General features: G+C 33.4%; 3 protein-coding genes and 2 non-coding genes across 5 annotated transcripts; 3 read left to right on the top strand and 2 right to left on the bottom strand.

Moving 5' to 3' along the window:
- Positions 1-952: 952 nt before the first annotated feature.
- Positions 953-1,026, top strand: TRNAR-UCG. Its single transcript has one exon. It is a non-coding gene; the product is annotated as a tRNA-Arg (tRNA).
- Positions 1,027-2,696: 1,670 nt separating this feature from the next.
- LOC113861341 (UDP-glucuronic acid decarboxylase 1-like) lies at positions 2,697-6,145 on the top strand. Its single transcript, XM_027494102.1, has 7 exons — positions 2,697-3,257; positions 3,366-3,513; positions 3,595-3,674; positions 4,635-4,718; positions 4,811-4,885; positions 5,507-5,599; positions 5,855-6,145. Exons 1-7 carry the CDS (start codon positions 2,697-2,699, stop codon positions 6,062-6,064), a joined length of 1,251 nt encoding a protein of 416 aa, XP_027349903.1. The 3' UTR covers positions 6,065-6,145.
- A 4,516-nt stretch (positions 6,146-10,661) lies between these two features.
- On the top strand, positions 10,662-12,698 carry LOC113863152 (protein SODIUM POTASSIUM ROOT DEFECTIVE 2-like). Its single transcript, XM_027496610.1, has 3 exons — positions 10,662-11,836; positions 12,094-12,169; positions 12,341-12,698. The coding sequence occupies exons 1-3, from the start codon at positions 11,237-11,239 to the stop codon at positions 12,514-12,516; spliced, it is 852 nt and encodes a 283-aa protein (XP_027352411.1). The 5' UTR covers positions 10,662-11,236; the 3' UTR covers positions 12,517-12,698.
- A 2,747-nt stretch (positions 12,699-15,445) lies between these two features.
- Positions 15,446-15,529, bottom strand: LOC113864085. The gene has a single exon (XR_003504690.1). It is a non-coding gene; the product is annotated as a small nucleolar RNA R16 (small nucleolar RNA).
- Positions 15,530-15,790: 261 nt separating this feature from the next.
- On the bottom strand, positions 15,791-21,661 carry LOC113863200. Its single transcript, XM_027496691.1, has 5 exons — positions 21,560-21,661; positions 21,070-21,158; positions 18,936-20,843; positions 18,333-18,516; positions 15,791-17,411 (listed from the first exon to the last, which is right to left on the bottom strand). Exons 1-5 carry the CDS (start codon positions 21,573-21,575, stop codon positions 16,795-16,797), a joined length of 2,814 nt encoding a protein of 937 aa, XP_027352492.1. The 5' UTR covers positions 21,576-21,661; the 3' UTR covers positions 15,791-16,794.
- Positions 21,662-22,051: the final 390 nt, after the last annotated feature.

The following is a 22,051-nucleotide window of genomic DNA, read 5'->3' as shown; positions in this document are numbered from 1 at the left end:
ATTCATGTTTGATATTTTATTTATATTTAAATTAATGTTTGAAACACCATTTGTTTAATGTTCTTAAAAACTTGCAAAGGAAGTGATATGTCAAATTTCTTAACCCTTTCTTTACAACATCTTAGAAACAAGAAATAACTCAAAAAGATAATGTTCACAATTATAAATAAAAATATACCAATTAAGAAAATAAAAAGAAGCAAAATTACCATATCCATTTCTAAATGAATCGTTTACAGTAGTGTGTTTAGATTCTTGTAGAAAACTACTAGCTCAACCCTAACTTTCATGGCACGTTGAATGCCTTTTATGTTGGGTTGGTACAGATGAGAGATATATACTTCAATTTTGAAGGCAGATTTACAATGTCGAAGTGAATCATTGTTGAGTGAATGGGGTCGAACACCATTTTTACTCCAACAAACTTTGATTTTTAAAGTTAAATAATCTTTATGCAAAATGTCAAACGACACTTATATAACAAAAAACACTAAAATATTAAAGCAATACATATCAGATAAAAAAAATTTAAGTATGCATGATTAAATTAATGAGTTTAATTACATAGATAAAGATAAAATAATAAAAAATCACAGCCTTTTTTTTAACAGGAGAACCTTAATAGACCTTTAAAAGATAAAATGAACTATTTTTTACTTTTTATTTTTTAGATTAGTGTATAGTCTAATTAAAGATAAACTAAATATATCTGCAATATCTAACAATTTAAAATTTTGTCTATCCATACAATAAATAAATACTAATGTCTAAATTAACGATGGAAGGCTAGATTAAACGAAACTTTAAAATGTACCAGTAATTTTTAAAGAAAATTAATATTTAAAATAATTTTATTAAAAAAATAAGAAGAAAAAACTAAAACTAAAACTAAAGAAGTTATTCTTGTACTTTGGGCTCTGTGTAACTTTGATATATGTAATAGTTAATGAGGGACCGCATAGCGCAGTGGATTAGCGCGTTTGACTTCGGATCAAAAGGTCGTGGGTTCGACTCCCACTGTGGTCGCTTAAATAGATTTTGAACTGTAAACATCTTTTTGTTTCTTTAATATTTTAAAAAATTATATATATACTGAAAAGTTAAAAATTTAAATAATAAAATATTTGTAAGGGACACTAAGTATATATTTTTTTCTAAATACCTACTTTAGTTCATGCACGAGAGTATATGTTTAATAGATTGTTTTGGTAGAAAGCATAATCCGACTTAATTAGCACCATTCTTAAAAGTTAAAAATCATGTAATCTTTTTTTTTTCATATGAAATTAGTCAAAAGCATGATTCCATCAACATGATAATTTCAAGGTATTTCGTAAAAGGAGAACCTAGATCATTTGAAAGTTAAAAATTTAAAGAAGACATTAGTGCTGAAACTAAATATATATATTCTACATTACACATAATAAGAATTTATTTATACAATAAACTTTTATTAAAAATTACAAAATTTAATACAGTTTAATTCATTAATAGTATTAAATACTATCATTTTTAATAAAAATATATTATATACCTATTTTTATCATGTGTCCTATTGTATTTAAAAGAAATAAGTGATTGAAGGAATAATAAAGAAAGAAATAAAAAACCATAATCTCATAATTTTTTTAACTTTATTATTTTTGTTCACAATTTTTTGGGTGGTTATGGTTCTGTTGTGATTAACCTAAGACTTTTATTACTCTATTCTTTCAGAGTAATTAGTTTAAAAAAGAAATAAGAAATAAGAAAGGAAGAAAAAATGACAGGATCTTTAAGTTGTTTAGTATAAATAAAATATTTTAAAAAAGGTAAACAGAAAAAAATTATTTAGTTAGTTGAAAAAATAAGAATAAAAAAGATAGTTTTTCTCTTGAATACCCAATAATATTCTTAGAATCGTATAACATCCTATAATTTAGTGAAATAATGAATACACGTGAAACTAGTCATTAATAATCTCATTATAACACGACGTTACCACTTGCAAACAAAATTTTAGCTTGAGGTCATTTTTTTTTCACACGAGTCTCATAAATTTATAGAGCTAAGTCACGTTGACTTGGACCATGCAGACCTGCCTGCTCTCATACCTTAGTTGTGTCTCAAATGCATTCAAACGCTATACAATTGCACAACAGCTTAAGGTATGAGATTTGTCAATTGTGAATCCAATTACTTGTTTTTTAAGTCAAATATATACCTAATTATTTACATTATTTTAATTTTTCTTGATTCATATAATTATATAAAAATAAGGAGAGGTAAGTATTGTAAAAAGTATATACAGTATTGTGTTATTATAAAATATTAATATATAAGACCGAGAAAAGAAAACGTACATAAAAGTGTATTAAAATTTAAAGAATGTAAATATAATTTTATATATTTTTTCGATAAATTTTGAGATATTAGTGTCTACCTCTTATATTAAAATTGGATTACATTTAAATTGGATACTTATATTCTCTTACAAATAATTTATTTGATATTGAAGAGAGAGAGAGAGAGAGAGAGAGGGGCACGTTGATTGATGGTGGAAGTGAATCTTAACGTAGTATTTGGAAATATCCACACACTCACACATGGCATTTGATTGGGAAACAACAACACAATAAGGCTATAACAAATAACTTTGAACAAGAACCACCACAAAATCTTCTGCTTCCTCCTCCTTCTTCTTCTTCTTCTGCATCATGAAACAACTCCACAAGCAAACAAGCTTAAATCACAGACGCGATGAAGAGACCCAATCATCACCACCCTACTCACCCAAAGCCCCAAAGCACAACAGATCCATCAACTACCTCTTACGCGAACAGAGACTCCTCTTCGTCCTCATCGGCATCTTCATCGCCTCCTTCTTCTTCCTCATCCAATCCACCCTCTCTCGCCGGACCACCCCCAACTATCGCCCCTTCATCTCCGCCGCCCCATTCAGCCGCCACCACCACGTCGTTTCCACACTCCCTATTGGAATCGCCGGACGCCGCCTCAGAGTCGTGGTAACCGGCGGAGCCGGTTTCGTCGGTAGCCACCTGGTGGACAAGCTCATTGGCAGAGGCAATGACGTTATTGTCCTTGATAATTTCTTCACAGGCAGGAAGGATAACCTGGTACACCTGTTCGGGAACCCCAGCTTCGAACTCATTCGACACGACGTCGTTGAACCCATTCTCTTGGAAGTGGATCAGATCTACCACCTCGCTTGCCCTGCCTCACCCGTTCACTACAAGTACAATCCCGTCAAAACCATCATATCCTTCTTTCTTCATTCCTTCGCTTTTTCATTTTTTACGTTTTCCCTTGTATATTAATATAATCGAATCAATGTTTTGGGATCCTTGACGACTGTGTTGTGTTACAAGACTAATGTGATGGGTACGCTTAACATGCTGGGCCTTGCCAAGAGGGTTGGAGCCAGGTTTCTGATCACGAGTACCAGTGAGGTTTATGGTGATCCCCTCGAGCATCCCCAGAGAGAGACCTACTGGGGGAATGTCAATCCAATAGGTAACATGTTACAGGTTAAAATAGACGTTTTCTCCTTGTTGCCGTGTTTATTAGGATTTAGCTCATGTTTACAAATTGTAGGTGAGAGGAGTTGTTATGATGAGGGAAAGCGGACTGCAGAAACCTTAACCATGGATTATCATCGAGGTGCTGGCGTTGAGGTATATTTAATTTGTTATAGCTACTGTAGGTTGTTTACCTTGTTGGATAAGAAGTTTGTGTGATGTTACCGCATACCGTTTTGATACTCACTTCATAATTTGTTTGCATCCTGCTTTGCATGCGTTGTTTTGGCTTACAAAATGCATGCATTGCGGTTTCAGGTAATTTTTCTTGCCTGCTTCGTTGTTAGCTTATGATATTCATTAAATTCTTTACCTATTATGTCATTAAACTGTCCTTAGTTTTTCCAAATAATTATTTACCCCCGAAAATTGAAGCATGATTATTTTTGTGCTTACAAACTTGGTCTACCTATGTGATTTACTGAATATAAACTTGCACCCAACGTTGGATTGTGCTCAGAGTGATCTAACTAACCACTCTAGGCAGCCATTGTTAAACATGCACACATCTATGTGTGACTGAACCCTGAACCATTTTAGTTGGCTGCTTCGTGGGTCACAGTTTCACGTAAAGGAATTCTGTACTTAACTAGTTCATTCATGGCGAGTTAATAAACTTGTGCATCTTTTTAGTGAAATGTAGCTTGTCTAGAGTTGGTTGGTTATTAAGTTTTTCAGTTGGCTCACGTTGGAATTCTAATTGAGTAAACTTGGGAATTTTTTTTTACTTATTTATTACTAGCTTACAATTTTAATGTCTAACCAGGAGAGAGAGACAGTGACAGGATATGAACATGATTTCATCATGCTAAGTTAGACATGAGAGGATCCATTGTAAAAAATCCTATTCTTTTTCAGCCTTATGACTGCTGGTATTGAATACTTATTGCATGTATAGGCATTGAAATGATTTAATTTCAATGCATGGTTAACTGCTCGGAAAATTCTTTTTACAGAGTAAAATGAATAACTAATCCAACATATGTGAATTTTAGACTGATTATGGTAGATTCTGCAAACCAAATGTTACTGAATCTGATTCTTGTTGATTTATAGGTTCGTATTGCTAGAATTTTCAACACATACGGGCCCCGCATGTGTTTAGATGATGGGCGTGTTGTTAGCAATTTTGTTGCACAGGTTTGACTCCATTTCTTTCCTCATTTCTCTATTATAATTTTTTGTAAGAAGATTTCCTGTTGTTATACAATTTTTTTTTTCTATATTCACAGGCTATTCGCAAACAACCATTGACTGTATATGGCGATGGGAAGCAAACAAGAAGCTTCCAATATGTCTCTGATTTGGTATAGCAAATATGATATATTGGTTATGTATCTTTACATTTCTCTGCATCTTTTCTTTATGCTATAAATTATGTATGCATGCAACATGTTTAGCCTAAAGCTCATCAACAAAACAGAAATTTTTAGTAGGCTGAAAGACTAATGAATCTTTAGTTAAGTTCTGATCGATTGAATTTAGATTTGAGTTTTACGGGCAGGGGAGAAAAATTGTAGCTTAAAAGATATAACTACATGTTTTCTGTTAACTTTTCTTTTATTGCTTTAGAGAATGTATCTAAGGCAAACAGATATAGATGTTTGAGAAGGTTAAATTAAAAATTTGATAATTTCTTGTAATTTAGTTAGCTACTGTACAAAAGTAGTGTCTAAGTCTTTAAGTGTGAGCTAGTGGTGGTGAGGGGTTCGGTTAGTTCGTAGGAGGTCATAAGTGTAAACCTCCATGTTACCATTGTTCAGAAAAAGGTTCCCTTCTACTTATAATTTCAAATTGGAAAGATTTTGAATTTGGTTTTGAATAGGTTCAAATCAAAGAATCATTTGTGCTGTACACTTTTTTTGTGAGAACATATGCAGCATTGTAAGGATTCAATGGTGAACTTGATATTATTTTAAATTTCACAGGTTGATGGATTGGTAGCTTTGATGGACGGTGAACATGTGGGACCTTTCAATCTGGGTAACCCAGGGGAGTTTACCATGTTAGAGCTTGCTCAGGTATTTTGTCTTCTTTCCAAACCTCTTAAATCTTTTGGTTTCTCAGTATGTTTCTTTTTTCCCTAACAAGGCTCAAGTTAGATCACGCTGTAATATTCTTGTTTTGTTGATTCCCTAATCAATGGCCTTGCATATAGCATATTAACTATGCACTTCTGCTGCGGTGACACGCTTCTGCAATTGATTTTGGGGTCCCGAGAGTAGAGTGTATCATAATTATTATTTTATGATCATCCATGTTTTCATAAAGTGCAGGTTGTGAAAGAAACAATTGACTCAAGTGCTACAATAGAATACAAACCAAATACTGCTGATGATCCACATATGAGGAAGCCAGATATTAGCAAAGCAAAGGAACTGCTGAATTGGGAACCAAAAATCCCTCTGAGAAAAGGACTTCCTCTTATGGTTAGTGATTTCCGGAATCGGATTTTGAATGAAGATGAAGGAAAAGGGGTGAAATAAGAGAGAGTTACAAACCCTGTATGTATATGGAGAGGGTATCTCCCCTTCCTTTTTTTATAATTTTTTCCTATCATATGCGGTCAACAACATCAACAGAAGGTTTTGGTAATACTCCACTTTTAGTCTAAAGATATTGTATGTCTATCGTATATTATTTGCTTGCAGCTTGCTTAGCACAAGTTGAGGCATTTGCTAAATTTTGACAAAATTCTTTACAGCTGTTTCACTTGTCCATTGTATTGGTTAAAAGTTGTACTCTATTTGATTTTGGCATCAAGAGAATGCAAAATTTTCTGTAGAAAGTTGTGAACGTGTCATTCAATGGATTATTAGGATTGGTAGCATATTGCAGGTTGCTGATGTGATATTATTTTGATTTACGTGTCGTGATGTGGAATTGAATGTTACTTAAGCCATTTTTGAGGACTAGTTGGGGTTAATTATCATTTAATTGAGAATTTATCTGCTCTTTATTCTATTAGATGTTGCTGCTAGTATAGCTACTTTTTAGCCGAAAAGGGAAGGATTCTTAAGAGTTTGGATTCTAACCCAAAAGCCCATTCTTGCGCGTTGAATGGGTTAAGATCCGAATGTGTTTGGTGGATTGAAGGCAACATTTCCAACTTAGTTAAAGCCCTTTCTTACTTGATTAAGGCCCTGCACTAAATTGTTGTGTTAAACACTGATATTTGTTTTTTCGACCAAACAGAACAGTGATTTAATTTTATGTCGTTGGTAGTAAATAGTTCATTAACTTAGTGTAAATATGACCCCACTCCCACACACGCATGACTGAAAATGCTAGCATACACATAAAGGATGAAGGTGTGTTGAAGATTAGCTTTCTTCATTCTTTTGATTGGATAAAAGGTCTAAAAGGCGAATATATTGATGGAAAATGTTAATCCATGCCAACTTTTGATTAAGAAATAACGATATATTCATCCATAAATAATAATTACTATAAGAAAATAATTTGATTTGATACTTCGCTTCCCAAAACAGTGTCATGTTTGTAAATAAGAGATTGATTAGTTTGACTGTGGCATGCTCATCCCCTTTTTCAAGCAACTCAGTCCAAAGCAGACTGATATTCGCACGCTTTTACCTTAGGCCTTTTCAAATGATGCTTTATGTATATTTAATTAATCCCACTCTAATCATAATTTCACCACGATTAAATAATAAATAGTAATTTAGTATCTTTACGGATTTAATAGCTGATCTAATTTTAAAAACTTGCTTTATAAACCATTAAACCGAATAGATAATGCTTTGATTATATCCTTTTTTAACTGAGATTTGCATAATGATATAAAATATTTACACACAAAATGTTATGAAACGGGTATAATATTAGTTAAATATTAAATTTTTTAAAAACTGTTTGGAATTAACGAAAACCATAGAGTACAAGCTGTTGTATCATTTCGTTGCATTTCACAATATATATATATATATATAACTTAAACCTTATTTTTTTAATTTTTTGTACTGATGTATAAATTTAAAAGATTAATTTTAATCACGTAGCATGTTTAAGAGATTAAAGTAAAATTTAGTTCCTAAGTTAGTCTTTCAAATTTTATAGTATTAAATATTTTTTATTATTAAAAAATTTAAAAAAATTCTTTAAAATTTAAAACACATTTTTAAGATTGTCAATATTTAAAATTTACCATCAAATAAATACTTTTGTTAACATCTTAGGATTGATGTTAACATTTGCATTGAATCAACACTTAGCGAACTCAATAACAATTAAGTCTTTTCTTAAATAAATTGTAATAATTTTTGTAAATGTTATAATTTAAATAACATCAATTTATTAATATTATAATCAATATTTTTTTCGTAATTAATATGATAAAAATAATAAAATATTTACGCATTAACGTGTACGAATCAAGTAATTTGTAATATAGCAGTATCTGAAGATAAATTATAAATTGGATGTATGGTTGACTTATATTGCACTGAACCAAGTCAGCTAAACTTTATGAGAAGTAGAATACAATAAGCTACACTCCGATAATTAACATAATCAACATCTTGATCTACATATTTAAATTAATAGAGAGAAAAGAAAAAAAAATCAATTACGTAACATAAAAAATTATTTAAACTATCTCTTATAAAGATTTCATTTAAAAATGAAAAAAGAGATTTTAAAATTTTAATAGTTAAATTACTTCTTAAACTTATTTTAGTAGTACTACCTGCAGTAATATTAACAGATATGTGAACATGTTAACTATTCACACAGATATTTAAGAGATAAATATTAATTACACTTTAATCTTTTTAAATCTAAACAATTTTTTTAATAATGCTAATAATTATAAAATTTAATTTTTAATGATACTAACAATTAATTTTGAATACTATTATTAATTTGGCAACAAGAATTCAATCTCATGTTTTGATAAAATGAGGTAGAACATATGCTGCCTTATTATGAAAATAACATCGACGAATTTCAGTAAAAATTAATTTATATATTTTAAATTTATGTTTCAATCCTTACAACAATTTCAATGTAATCTTTTGATTAATACTGTATCAACCATCTAAATTTCAAAACTAATTTATCAAAAAGGGGGAAAAAGGAATAAAGGGAGAAAAAAGAGAGAGAATTTTGAATGGTAAGAGTAGAAGATTGGCTATGGTTCAAAAATGGGAAAGGCAAGGAAAGTAAGGTTTAAAAGAGCCATAGAAGCATCTGATGCCATGGATTTTATGAAAAAGAGAGAAAGAAAGTGACTTTGCGTCTCATCCATAAGCAGGAAAGAAAAATTCGAAATGTTTTACTAACTGGCAGAATTTGTTCCATTAGAATCTTAATAATGTTGCATTTTGATTCTCATCTACTCCACCTTTATCTCACTTTTATTCCTTTCTACTTTCCTTCTTCTTTCTCAATATTTCAGATTATGAAGACACAAGATTTTAGTTTGCTACATCATTAGGTTATTATGTTAATCAGTTTGAGTAAGTTTTTTATCCATAAAATTTAATGTGAAAAATAAATTATTTTATTTTATAAATTAAAAGTAGCTTAGTTAGATCTAAATTAACTGCCTCAATTACACAAACTAACAAATTGTCTGTTTTAAAGTGAAGAATCAACTTTTGAACTTTTCAATGGAAAATATACATTAAAAATATGTAAATATATTAATTTATACACACATCTTAAAATATTAAACGATTTATATTTAAAATTAATTTTGTTCAATATCAAACAAACACTAACATGAAAAGATTATAAATTTAGAAGAAAAAAATGAGTTTCACTTTGACTAAGCCTCTTTGAGGAAAGACCATCGTGATTGTTATAATATATTGAATTTCACCGAATTGAAAGTGGCAGTGACTTTCCTTGATGATGTTTTTTGCTTATGAGCATCAACAATCATTGCACGGCACTAAACATGTTTAATTTGGTGTCTTTTGGGTATACTCTGCAGTGAATTGGTATCATACACTTTGATTTTCTTTATAAATTACGATTAGTCATCTAAATGAAGTTATGACATGAAAGTATGAAACTACTGCAAGCACTCAATGGCTGCTCTGTTTCATCTGACCATGTTTTCAATGTTCCAGAAGTTGTTGTGGGTAAATAGTACTGAACCTGTAGGCCATGCCCAACACAACAATCCAACAGAGAAAATTACCCAAATTCACAGTGCTATAGTTATTTGTGCCTCCGATTTTTTTTATCCTTTCAATTCAAGCCAGCGCATAAAATGGGAATTCATGTCGCTGCAACTTCACGTCATTCCAAAACATGTCTGCACCCGAATACATATGTTGCACTCGCATCAAATGATTACTCTAAGAAATAATTATCATATATTATTATTATCATCATATTGTGAGGGCAATAATAATCACAAACATTTAGACACCCGTGCAAAAAGATAGAAAAGTACCATGTCTAGGAATGTATGCACATACAATGTTATTTTAATCGATTTTATTATTTCCACTGTTAAAATCTGATAGAGTATATAGTCCTGAGTAACATTATTTTTATTTTCAAATTTGTTAAAATAACTGAGTAATAAAACACTCTATGCATATTTAATATTATTGCATATGAAAAACAATATTTAAGATGATTACATTCATTGAGACTCATAACTTGGAACTACATGTTAAACTAGAATAATCTAATATAATGCAGAAACAATTATGTTTTTATATTTACTTTTTATATCTCTTACTTTTTCTTTTTATTTATTTCTTTTCTCCACCTATCTCATGTTAAAAAAAATGGGTGTGAAATAACTTTTGCTATAGAGAAAATATGGGATCCAAACTACTTGAACTAGAGTTGTCTGAATATTAGGCAACAGGTTCACATATTTAATACTGCAAGATACATAGAAGCTGTTAAGTGAACCCAAGAAAAATGAACAGGTTCACCTGAGGTGCTTTCAAGTGAGTGTGATAGTTTTTTTCTTTCAAACAGGAAACAAGCAAGGAGTTAAGGCAAAATCAGTGCACTTATTGTACATCATTGTCATCCTTTAAAGCAATAGAAATGTTGGTTGCATCTCATAAAGATCACTCTAATTTGCTCTGCCTTACTACAAAATTGATGCGCTTTCCACTCTCTCCCATTGCCCTTCTAATAGAATGAATGGCAAAACATAAGTAAGGATAATACCATTCAATACATTCTTCCTTTGGTTACAACCTTTGTATTGATGAATTTTTTTATTGTGTGACCTTAATGCACGTGCAACATGCCATGCGGTTATGAATAACTCATGTGTAACACCCTTGATATGTAAATCTTGTTTCAAGAAAGTTATTTATGGTTGAGGTCCCCACGGTAACATTGGTGTACTAGCAATTGGCTTTGTTGGTAAACTATTATAACAAAGATCCAAACTCTTGCTAGTCTTGGGAAAGTTTAAACATTTCCTTCCCACTCAAATTACTTTTGTTTCCACATATTAAACAAGAAACTGATTGAATTTTGAAATTTCCATTTTCTATTCCTATCTCTCTATCTATCTATCTCAACCTCACTCCCAATTGAAGCTTAAAAGCAGTCATTACCAACCTTCCTTCTTGTTCAACTTCTTTATCTCTTTCTTTCTGCTACAATTAAGATTCTCAAAACCACAAGTGCTTCTTAGTCTTCATCATCTAGAAATGAAAGGCATAGATATCTTCTGTGCATCACAGGCCTCAACAGCCATATGTCTAAGCATGGATCAACCCTCTTCTTCTTCCAACACCACTCAATTTGGGGGGAGAGCCATTGATCGCCACAACCCCATAATCACTGATCCAAGAAGAACCCCTTTGAGAGACCTCACTGCCTCTAGTTCTTCTCCTCAGCCACCCATAGACCCCAAACCTTTACATGATCTCCAAAAGGCCAAGAAGAAATCCACTTCAAAGCCAAGTGGGCAGAAAAAGAAAAATACAACAAAGGGTCATGATCAGAAGAAGAAAAGCACAGCACAAAAGTTGACTGAACATATTACCAACAATTACTCTTCAAAACCAATTGATAGCATTCTGAAGAGGAGTTGGGTTAATCCACCTTCTGATTTATTCACTCCTCCTGGTTCAACAAGATATTTGCTTGGTGAAACGCCTTCCTTGGATGCTGTATCAGATTATGATCCTGTTTTGGCTTTAGCCAAACATGATAACAAAAAAGCTCAAGTCCTTCATCAAGAAGAAGCCGACCATTCATGTAAACCCTCGAGCTCCTCTCTTCCAAAAACTGCTTCCTCAGACCAGGTTAGTTTCCTATCTCTCCGTGCCTCTCACTTAATTAGGATTCTTCAATCTTAAACCAGGTGTATATAAGCAAGTTTTCTTCTTTTATTTATTTATTTTTGGTATAAGTATAACTCTGGAACAGGAATAAGCAAGTTTGTATTGGCAGCATGTGTATGTGGAATGATTAAGAAAATGCACAACTTTAACATTTAACAATATTTGCATATTATGAACGCAAACGCTGTTGAGTGTGATTTGAATGAATTTTGTTGCAGGTTGTAGTATTGAGGGTTTCTCTGCACTGTAAAGGTTGTGAAGGGAAAGTGAGGAAACATCTCTCTAGAATGCAAGGTATGCAAGTCACTATAGTAAAAACTTCTATTTCAAACCACAAATAGAATGGTGTTGAAGAATATTTAGCATACAAGACATTGGTTATGGACCCCTTCTATTTTATTTTATTTCCAGTTTACGTTTAACATTGAAGCCATTTCCTGTATTGCTAATTAATTATATGGACAGGAGTTACGTCCTTCAACATAGACTTTGCGGCAAAGAAGGTTACAGTTGTTGGTGACGTGACTCCTCTGAGCGTATTGGCAAGCATATCGAAGGTTAAGACTGCACAATTTTGGCCAGAACCTGCTTCAGCAGTTGGATCCGGTACCACAGAAACAAAGAAAACAAATTTGATCTAATTGAAGAGTAGAGCTACCATTGGTGTTGTTTTATGGTACATGTACTTGTTTTGTTTTTTTCTTTACCCAGATATTTCCACGGACATAACTGAGAGACTAATACTCTAATGATAACTTCAAGGTTTGAGCTCTTGTATTGGGTAGTAATTTATTTACTGTAAATACAAATGTTAGCAAGTGCAGCGGTGGCTTTGAAGAGATATTAAGAGTTTATTTAGAAGGAATCTTATTTTTGTATAAGGATTGGTCTAATTTCTCTCGAGAAAATTTACTTTTTGTAAAGCTGCATAAGACCCGATCCTTTTATAAACCAGCTGAAAAAAATTTAACAAGACTAGATTTTAGCAAGGGTCACAATTTTATAGCAAAAAATGTTTAAACTTTGTTGTGTCAATGATATAATGCCACGATTATGAGTTAAAAATCATTAATCAATGAGCTGGTACGTCAAATTAATGGCTCTATTTTAGAGATGTATTTTTCATAATAACAATAGTGTAGTAACTTGTAACATTGATGAGATTCGTGGCAAAAAGCACGATTATAAATCATTGATAAGCATAAAATTGCCACACTAGTTAGATTCAATCATTTGGTGCTTGTAGGTAAACTGTGACTTGCTCCATAAGATAAAGAAAATTTCTATCATACTTTGAAATTTGTTCAGCAAATGTCCGTTCTCTTGTTTATTTATTTCCCCATGGTTTTGCCACTATACTGCCTTGCTTTGTGCTTTCCGTTGATATATTTATTTTTTTATTTTCTCTTGAAGATGAGTAACTTTTCACCTCCAATCCGCAGAGATGCGTTTGGGAAATCTTAATCATCCCTAGAGCAATAAACTATTTATATATCTCTTCCCCATACGTAAGATTTATATGCAGGTCATCAAGCTAAATCTTGTCATTTTCATAAGGGATGTGGATATCAATATGACCTCTAGCACTTTCATCTTTAAAGTACCTAGCTTTGTAATATTATTGAAAAAGAATTTAGCACTTTTATACCCGTATTTTAGCACCAAATGTCAAGGAATGTGCAACGATTAATAAATCAACCACGCAATAATTTTTTTATTTTTTTGTTCCTTGGAGGGATACTTCCTGAGGTTTCCTTTATGACAGACCCATCTTTTTACCGATATTAAGCATTCGGCCGGATCTGGATTCTTTCCTGTAAGTAGATGGTCCCGTTAAGATATTACACGTCCAGTTCGCATCAAATCCCCAATCCACATTCAGCCAAAGACTAAAGTGTTGGTGGCTACAGCATATATAGATTGAGCATATATTTCGCCAAAAATCAAGAATAAAAAAAGGAAGTGGATTTCTTTTGCATGAAAAAATATAAATTTTAAAATTGTTTACTAGAAGAATATAAAAAATAATTTACGTAATGATTTTGACTACCTGTTCAGTATTTACCACTCCTACTGACAGCAATTTTAATTAAAATATATAAATCTCATTTACATTATGAACGATATTTACTATATACTATTGCAACGCGACAACCATGCACTAAGTGGGTGGACGATATTAGTTGGAAAAAAAGAAAAGAAGAACCCAAAAACTCGTTACGGTGGTGGCAAAGATTCAAATATCGGAGAATCCTTAGCTCCCAAGGTGCCTATGATGTGGGAAAGAGAACGCACGTACCAGCTTGGCTTTTTCTCTCCTTCAGCTACATGATGGATCGTCTTTAAACTAAGCATTTTGAAATTCTTTTACAACATAAATACAAATTGAGGATGGCATGAAGGCTAGCTTTTTTGAGTTCTTGTAATTTATTAAAATAATTAGGGAGGGCTATTTGATGCCTAAGGCCAATTCAATGTATTGTTCTACCCTTGTCATGTTTTTTCTTCATACAAATTTTTCAAAATTTGCATTGAAGATATTTTTCAAATTTATTTTTTTCAAATTAAAGCTTATATTTTTAAGTACTAAATTAAATATTTGTTTATTTTAAAAAATCATTTTTAGAAAATAAAATAGAAATATTCTTATAATTAAATAACCTAACTTATTTCTTGCTCACAATCATTTGCTCATTTTCAATTCAAAAATTAATTTCTAAAATTTATAATATTCTTCAATTTTCTAACATCCTTAAAAATTGTGCTGTATTAAGATAAAACCAAAATCAATCCTTGTTAATATATATGAGCCAAAATGTCTAGATCTATTTTCTGTTTTTGTTTTCGATGGTCATTCAGATAGCAATATATCACGAAATTGTTGAAAGCTACACTATCGTCATAGTCTTCTATTTTCCTTAATATACATATAGGAAATTGTCAACTAATACTAGATAACCATGTAAAAGAGTAAAATAAAAGATTGTCCTAAACACATGGATACTAAAACAATGTAAAAGCAATATAAGAATTAATAGAATGTTCGACTTAATTCATCTATATGTTAACAAAATACCGCGTAAACGCCAATATGCCTGTACAAATTCAATTAAGCTTTGTTAAGATCATATGTCATCTATCAAACACCTAATCGCATTCTAAGTCTAGATATAATTTTCATGAATCATATTTGCCTATCTCTAGGTCTCATTCAACTCACAGCATTAAGTTTATAGACATGGTTCTTCCTCTTCTTCAAATTTATAAAAACCCCTATAATCTTTAACTGTGATCAAGCAATACTCACTATCAAGTGAGGATCAAACGAAAATAGTGTAAACAAGATGCATTCCGCTCAGAGAGAGCATACAGACTCATCGAGAAATCTCGTATTTGCAGACGTATTTTGCAACTCATCATAGCAGAATACATACACATCAAAACCAAAAACAGAAGGACAGAATCCGTTTATCTAAAGCAGAAGAAAATCGCATATCAAATCATTTATCTGAAGAAAAATAAATAGCCTAATCTACGAAAACGATGAAACATGTTGCAATTTACAAAGAATAGGGCATCAGATAATAAGCGGAGTTTGAAATCCACACAGTAACTTCGGTGTGTAGGATAAGATTCTTATCATCATTTGCCAAACCAAAGAGGGGAATACGTAGAGGACGGACGGGAAAACAAGAAGCGCACACTTTACATAAAAGAAAATAAGTAAAATGGCACAGATCGCGCAGCTTTCTTGAGAGAGAGCTCAAAACCCTAATTAGTGACGGTAGTATACTGACGAAGGTGTTGCAATGCTTTGAATTTATAATGGCCAGAGAAGTTCTAAATATTTCTGTTTCAGTGTTCTAGAATGTGCGGAGGCTTTCTTTTTTTTTTTTTTTTTTTTGTCTTATAATGAACGGAAGCTCTTTTTAATATTTTTGGTCAATAATGAGCGGAGGCTCTCAGCAACGTCTCATAATGAAATGGGCTTGAGGGGCTATATTATTCTGACAATGCTCCCGTTCACCAAGACCCTATCTAACGCTTTTACGTTGAATTGAACTCAGTTTTGGCCCGTTAAAAAGGTATAGCATTTGTTTTATTTACCAATTGGTTCATGAATAACTAAACAATAGAGATTAGATGTATAAAATTTCCCCTGATAAAAAACGATGTGTATCAGTCATCAGCTTAGTTGCAACAAAGAAACATCACGGAGATCCAAGGCAGAGTTAGGTTTTCTAAGTGAGCGTAGTAACAAGCTACGAAGCAAAACAAAATGAATACTTTTTTTCCTGGTCAACAAATAGAACGAATACTTGAAGTTGGAATGTTGGCAAGCCGAAGGGTGAGTGGCGCATAGACCAAAAAAAAAGTTGCTTGACCATCAGCCTTCAAAAAATACCTTTCGGTTACCACAAAGATAGGCTAGCAGCAGACTGTCGAGACAATGCCATTGATCGTTTTGAAGAGAATCAATCCCTTTCTTGTTACGTATCAATTATATTTGAAGTTTCAAATACTGAAACTAAATTTAGATCGTGGAAGTAAGACTTGTTGATTTAATGTTTGCACTATAATTGTTCTCATTCGGATGTGAATCGTTTCATTTTCATTTGGCATATGATTGGGAATTCAAAGGTAAAAACAGCTGGCGAATAAACTCCCATTTATGTTCCTAAACCCTAAACCTTTACCCCCAATGTTTCAGTGTGAACAGTATTTCACAGTACAAAATGCAACCTTGAAAGCCACCATAGCAAGCTTTCCTCCATTTTCTGTCGGATGATTCGCATGCACATTTTTTGTCGGAAGCAAAAGTGAATGATCCTTTATTTCGTCTTGTGAAATTGCTATTTTACTACTTGATTAATGTTTTAGGCATAGTCCTAGAACAAATATGGTCAGGGGCAAAATGTCTATGTACTGGCTATCTCTGTCACTAGATCATCTAGCAACAATCTCTCAACTTCCCTAGCTATTACATCAACGTCATCTCTTAAGTTCAACCACTGCAATTCGCTTACCAGCACCTTCCCCAGTGCGGTATCCTTTAATTTTCCTTGGCACCCCAGCATTTTGTACAGAGAGTCTTGGAGCCCGTTTTTAATCAATTTAGTACAAATATTTGTCGCTGTAGTAGGGCCTACCCATGGCTGTGCACTCATGAATTGCTCGTATATATTGATAATTCCTGAATTTATACGGTCAAAAAGCAATCTCCTTTCGGAACTTGGACATGTAGTGCAATCAGAGTACCTCTTTTCAAGTTCATCAAACACTGAAAGACTAACAGGGCATTCCGGAGAATGCCAAAGTTCCAAAAAAGCACCAGGCTGAGCTCTATCTATACCAGATTCAGACAAGACGTCAATCATGTAGGAAGACTCCCAGCTATCTTCAGTTTTACCTAATCCGTTGTCTTCTGAAATTCCATTAGATGCTTCTCCTCCATCTTCATCACTTGGAGTAAGCACGGATCCTTCCACATATTCTTCAGATTCCAACTTCAGCAACTGGAGTTGCATTCGAAGCCCTAAATACAAGAAATGTACATAAAATCAAGGAATCAGAAAAAAGGAAAAAGTTTCAGAGATATATGTTGGAAAGGACGCCAATCAATCATTTCTCAAGTTTAACATTGTAATTGACAAAAGGTTGAAGTCTCATTGAAGATCTATTATTTAACTGCAGCTATCAAGTCAGAAGGCATTAGGAATATCGGTAAACCATCAAATCCAATTTTAATTCATTAAATGATAAATTCATTAGAAGCTAAAAGGATGTCAATACCATCATCCAAGAAAAATAAATAATCGCACAATATCATTCTTATTTATTTTTATTGAACACACCATGTTAAATAGTAAATTCACTTAAACTAATATGCAATTAGGATATGCAGGGAACTGCATTTGGTCTCCACTTTCTCCATTCTACAAAATCTAAATAGATAAAAAAATATTACTGTCAAGTGCAAATGCAAATCACAAAGGCAGAACACAAAATACAGCTTTTCAGTTAGTCGTTCAGCCTATCATGTAACTGTAAGTTATTATGCGCTAATCCTATTTTCTTCTTGAATACATTACAGATGAAGTGAATATACTACTGCACCATCATAGTTAACTATTTCTGTCATGAGGAGTGTAAAAACGCATTTTTTAACACATCGTCAACTAAAAACTACAAAAGCATAGGCGAGTCTCATTAAAATTAAGAGTGAAACATGATTTTTGTAATTTACAATAATTTTTAGTTAACAGTAAAGAATGTGTTTGAAATAGTGTATTGGTAGCATTTCTCCTTCTGGTAGTTCATGGAAAAAGTGAGCAAACACCAGACAACTAGGATGCAGGAACTAAAAGGAAATAAATCAGGAACTAGACAAAGGAAAGAGAATGAAGACTAAGCATTACATTATAGAGTAATCCAAATAAACGTCTGATGCAGTTACCTTGGATGTCAACATTGAGACTTTCAAAACATTCCGAATAAGGTGATGAATCATCAGTAAAAGAAGGTTCTAGGACTGAGACTGGACTGGGTTGATCCACATCTTTACAGCATGAAGATTCAAGACCAGGTACAGGTGGTTGAACAGGGAATGAATTTCTACTGGAAGACCCAACTGATAGCTCCTGAAATATTTCAACACGTCAAGTAGGAAGAATAAAAATACTCAGTTGACTTTCAAAGTTTGTTTACCAATACAGGCCAGTGAAATTGGACTTGTTGAGACCAAAAAAAAAAAAAAAAAATCTTTTCACGTAACACAGTGTCTTGGAAATGAGCCTACTAGACTACTACAGCATTGGCATCTTAACAATCACACAAACATTAACATTTTCTAAGTAAATTGATTCTATTTGAATGGCGGATGGAAGAAATGAGGGAAAAGTGATAATGAAAGAAATTCTTTTCACAAATACACAGTGAAGTATTAACCAAATGACAAGGTTTCATATATTAATGTAAAATAGCTAGCACAAAGTTGTCACATATTACACCATCCTTGTCACCTTAGATTAAAATAAAATAATTCAAGATCAAGAAGCACCTTTTTAGAAGAGTCAGATAACCCATCTGCTATTTCATTTGCCACATCCATAACATCTTCAGTACTTGAATCTCTAAGGATCTCAGCAGCCAGCACTTCTTGCTTGGATAAATCCTCTTCAAGATAAATCTTCATTTTATGTTGAATTGTATTTAAGTCTGGGGAAGATTCATCCTCTCCTATGTTTGAGGAATGAGAAGACCAAGACTTCTTGTGACCAGATTTTGAGCTTCTGGTATTCATACGCTGTCTTTGATCAAGACATTTCACTGCTTTTTTCCTTTCCCGTTTAAAGGTTTCCTTTGGCATCATAAATCGATCATCACGAAGTGCTTCATGGCGCAAGATTGTTCTGGGACTTCCAAAGGTAGTAGATGAAGCAGGAAGAGACTTAGACCTTGGCAAACTTCCAATACACCCATCCTTCCAACCATCCCTACTGCTGATACCCAATGGTTCAACCCACCCAGAAGGTTTACCATTTCTAGCAAGTTTATCTCGTAAACCTTCCCCACAAGAAATGCTGTCATAATTAGTTCTTTTCATTTCCTTGTCAGGGACAGCAAGCATTTCAGCCAACGTACTGCTCCTGGAGATGGATTGGCTCTGTTGAGACTTGAGCGTCATTTTCCACCTCTCTGATAATCTCTTCTTTGCCTCTCTACTCACAGATGATTCACTAAAATGGGATGGTGGTAGATTACTCATGTCAAATGACTTTCCCAAAGTTGCAGGACTTATCTCTGATTCCTCAGGAGATTCGTTCCCAGAAAAACTACAGGAGCTATCATCCCAAGTATATCCTTCAAATCTAGAAGATGAAAATATCATGGAGCCATTATTCAAGTTATTTTTCATTTGGCTAGTGATCTCCTTTGCAATTTCTCTAGATTCCAAAGAATTTTGCCTTGAATGCCAGGCAGTATCAGGCAATTTTTGCTTTTGATTCAGTTCAATGTCCCTACTAAATCTGACATCAGAAAATTCAACATTCTTTCCACACCCTAACAGAAAAGTATGTGAAGAACAAGGTGATGAATCAATTTTGGCAGCATTCTGCATTTTTCCAAGATTAGGTTTTAATACTACAATCTTTGTTGGAACTGCATCAGGTTTGTCTCTTCCATTAAACTGAAGTTTTGATGATTTTGGTGAACTATGCATTGCATGTCTTCTGGCAGACCGGCAAGAATACCCATCATGATGCTTATGGTGAGATCTATTGTAATTCAACCCTGTTGTCTCTCTATCCAACTTCCAGCTGAAGCCACCATGTTCACATTTCTCTATATCTAAAGATTTCATAGCTTCAACATGACCAGAGTGTGGTTGTAAAGGGGCAGCTTGCAGATCATCTAAATGCTTTTCAAACAAAGAATCTGGCCGCTTAAAGTATTTTTGCAGATGATCATTGTTAGAGTCAAGAATCTCAAGTGTATCATGGGAATCCTGCGAAGACTGTAAATCCTGATAAGTTGCAAGGCGCTTGGCATCCATGAACCTCTGTTCAATGAATAACATTTCATCGTCAGTGATCTTTAAGTGCACAGACCCTTGTGACGAATACCTACAGCTCTCTACGTTTGGGATCTCTGAGACCTCAAAGACATCCTTAAACTCCTGCTGATTCTTTGAGCTTCTCCTAGATGATCGACTGCCATATATTGTACCACTACTTCGAGTTTTCCCCACCAGTGTTGTCCTTTTTAGATTGTTTTCAGACAAAACCTTATGATGCTTAATAGCAGGCAACTGCAACGGAAGCCCGTCAAGACCCATTAATCTGGCAATGACACCAGGAGGTCTTCTTTTGGATTCAGTTTCTCGGGACATCTCTTCAGCTAATAACTTCTTCACTGGAGTTCCAAACGGTTGTTTCGAAGATCTCCATCCCAATTGAAATGAGTTCTGAAAAAATCAGCGCATTTGCCCATAACTGTCACTTTCTCTGTTTCTTCTTTATTAGACAATAGACAATTACATATATATAACGTACGGTACAGGTAATTCAATATGCTAACGTGATTATAATAATATATATTCAATTAGGGAAATTTGATTCCTGATTCTGAAATGCAGCTAAGTAAATCATGACCAAGTGCTCAGAGACATAAAAGGAAAAAAAAAAACCCACCGAATCTTCATGTGCAACTCCACCACCGCAAGAACCAGAATCAGAAGGAAAACTCTGAAGTTTTCTATGTCTATGAACCTGCTTGCTGCCTGAAAAAAAAAATCCACAACAAAATTAGGACGAAAGATTCAAGAGCGGGTATGATTACGGGTTTAATTAAGAAGTGAAAACCAAAATTGTTTGAAATTACATAAACACGTCACACTGCTTCTCACAGTCACAATCTACGATAAAAGCAGTAGTTGGAAGAGTATGAGAAGAAGAACCTCATGCTCAATGACGCATGAGATAAAGACAACGAAGAAAAAGCTTCGGAAAATGATCAAAGGCGAAGCAGCGTAAATCACAAGACATCATAACCTAAGAAATTCATGATGAAAATGAAACAACATTATACCTATAGCACTAAGCAAAAGCTTAGCTAGAAAGCAGTTAAAAGCGCATCATAGGAAAAAAAAAGTGAGAGTACAGAACGGATTTAATCCACGACCTTTGGGTCTCAGCATTTGAAAGCACAGGGTCCAAAGCTGGAGAGGTAAAGTAGTAAGAAATGTAGTTGAAATGAAGTTGAAGAAGAAGAACAGAAGAAGACGAAAGCAGGTGAAGAGAATATCGGGAAGGTTCAAGGAAGAAGAGTGAGCCACGAAACCCTAGGGCTTGGATGCATTGCTCAGAAAACTGAAATTAGAATAAAAAAAAGGAATGAAGGCAAAGGAACAGTTGAAAGAAGAGAAAATGCAGATCTTGATTTTAGTCTGTAGTGTAAAACTGAAACTGTGGGGTGAAACGTGAAGAGAGAGAGTGAGGTGTGATGGGATGGAATGGAATGGATGGTGTGTTCATTTTTTGAACTTTCAAATACCGATACACTGACACCGGAGACTCAACCTCTGCGCGGGCAACTAGTAGTATAGTATGAGTGTGATACTCTTTCCATGCTACGCAACACGTGTCTACTCCATATGTTGTGAGGCCTTTTACA

This window comes from Abrus precatorius, unplaced genomic scaffold, assembly GCF_003935025.1.
Source record: "Abrus precatorius isolate BTA unplaced genomic scaffold, Abrus_2018 Scaffold3, whole genome shotgun sequence".
Taxonomy (NCBI): domain Eukaryota; kingdom Viridiplantae; phylum Streptophyta; class Magnoliopsida; order Fabales; family Fabaceae; genus Abrus; species Abrus precatorius.
The sequence above is the reverse complement of the archived record's forward strand: the minus strand, read 5'-3'. Positions and strand labels throughout refer to the sequence as shown.

Coding starts and splice junctions, on each gene's coding strand:
- LOC113861341 (XM_027494102.1), top strand. CDS start 2,697: ATGAAACAACTCCACAAGCAAACAAGCTTAAATCACAGACGCGATGAA. Junction 4,719..4,810: donor TTAGCAATTTTGTTGCACAG/GTTTGACTCCAT, acceptor CTATATTCACAG/GCTATTCGCAAACAACCATT. Junction 5,600..5,854: donor CCATGTTAGAGCTTGCTCAG/GTATTTTGTCTT, acceptor CATAAAGTGCAG/GTTGTGAAAGAAACAATTGA.
- LOC113863152 (XM_027496610.1), top strand. CDS start 11,237: ATGAAAGGCATAGATATCTTCTGTGCATCACAGGCCTCAACAGCCATA. Junction 11,837..12,093: donor AAACTGCTTCCTCAGACCAG/GTTAGTTTCCTA, acceptor ATTTTGTTGCAG/GTTGTAGTATTGAGGGTTTC. Junction 12,170..12,340: donor ACATCTCTCTAGAATGCAAG/GTATGCAAGTCA, acceptor TTATATGGACAG/GAGTTACGTCCTTCAACATA.
- LOC113863200 (XM_027496691.1), bottom strand. Junction 18,517..18,935: donor TATCTGACTCTTCTAAAAAG/GTGCTTCTTGAT, acceptor GAAATATTTCAG/GAGCTATCAGTTGGGTCTTC. Junction 17,412..18,332: donor TCTCAATGTTGACATCCAAG/GTAACTGCATCA, acceptor TCTTGTATTTAG/GGCTTCGAATGCAACTCCAG.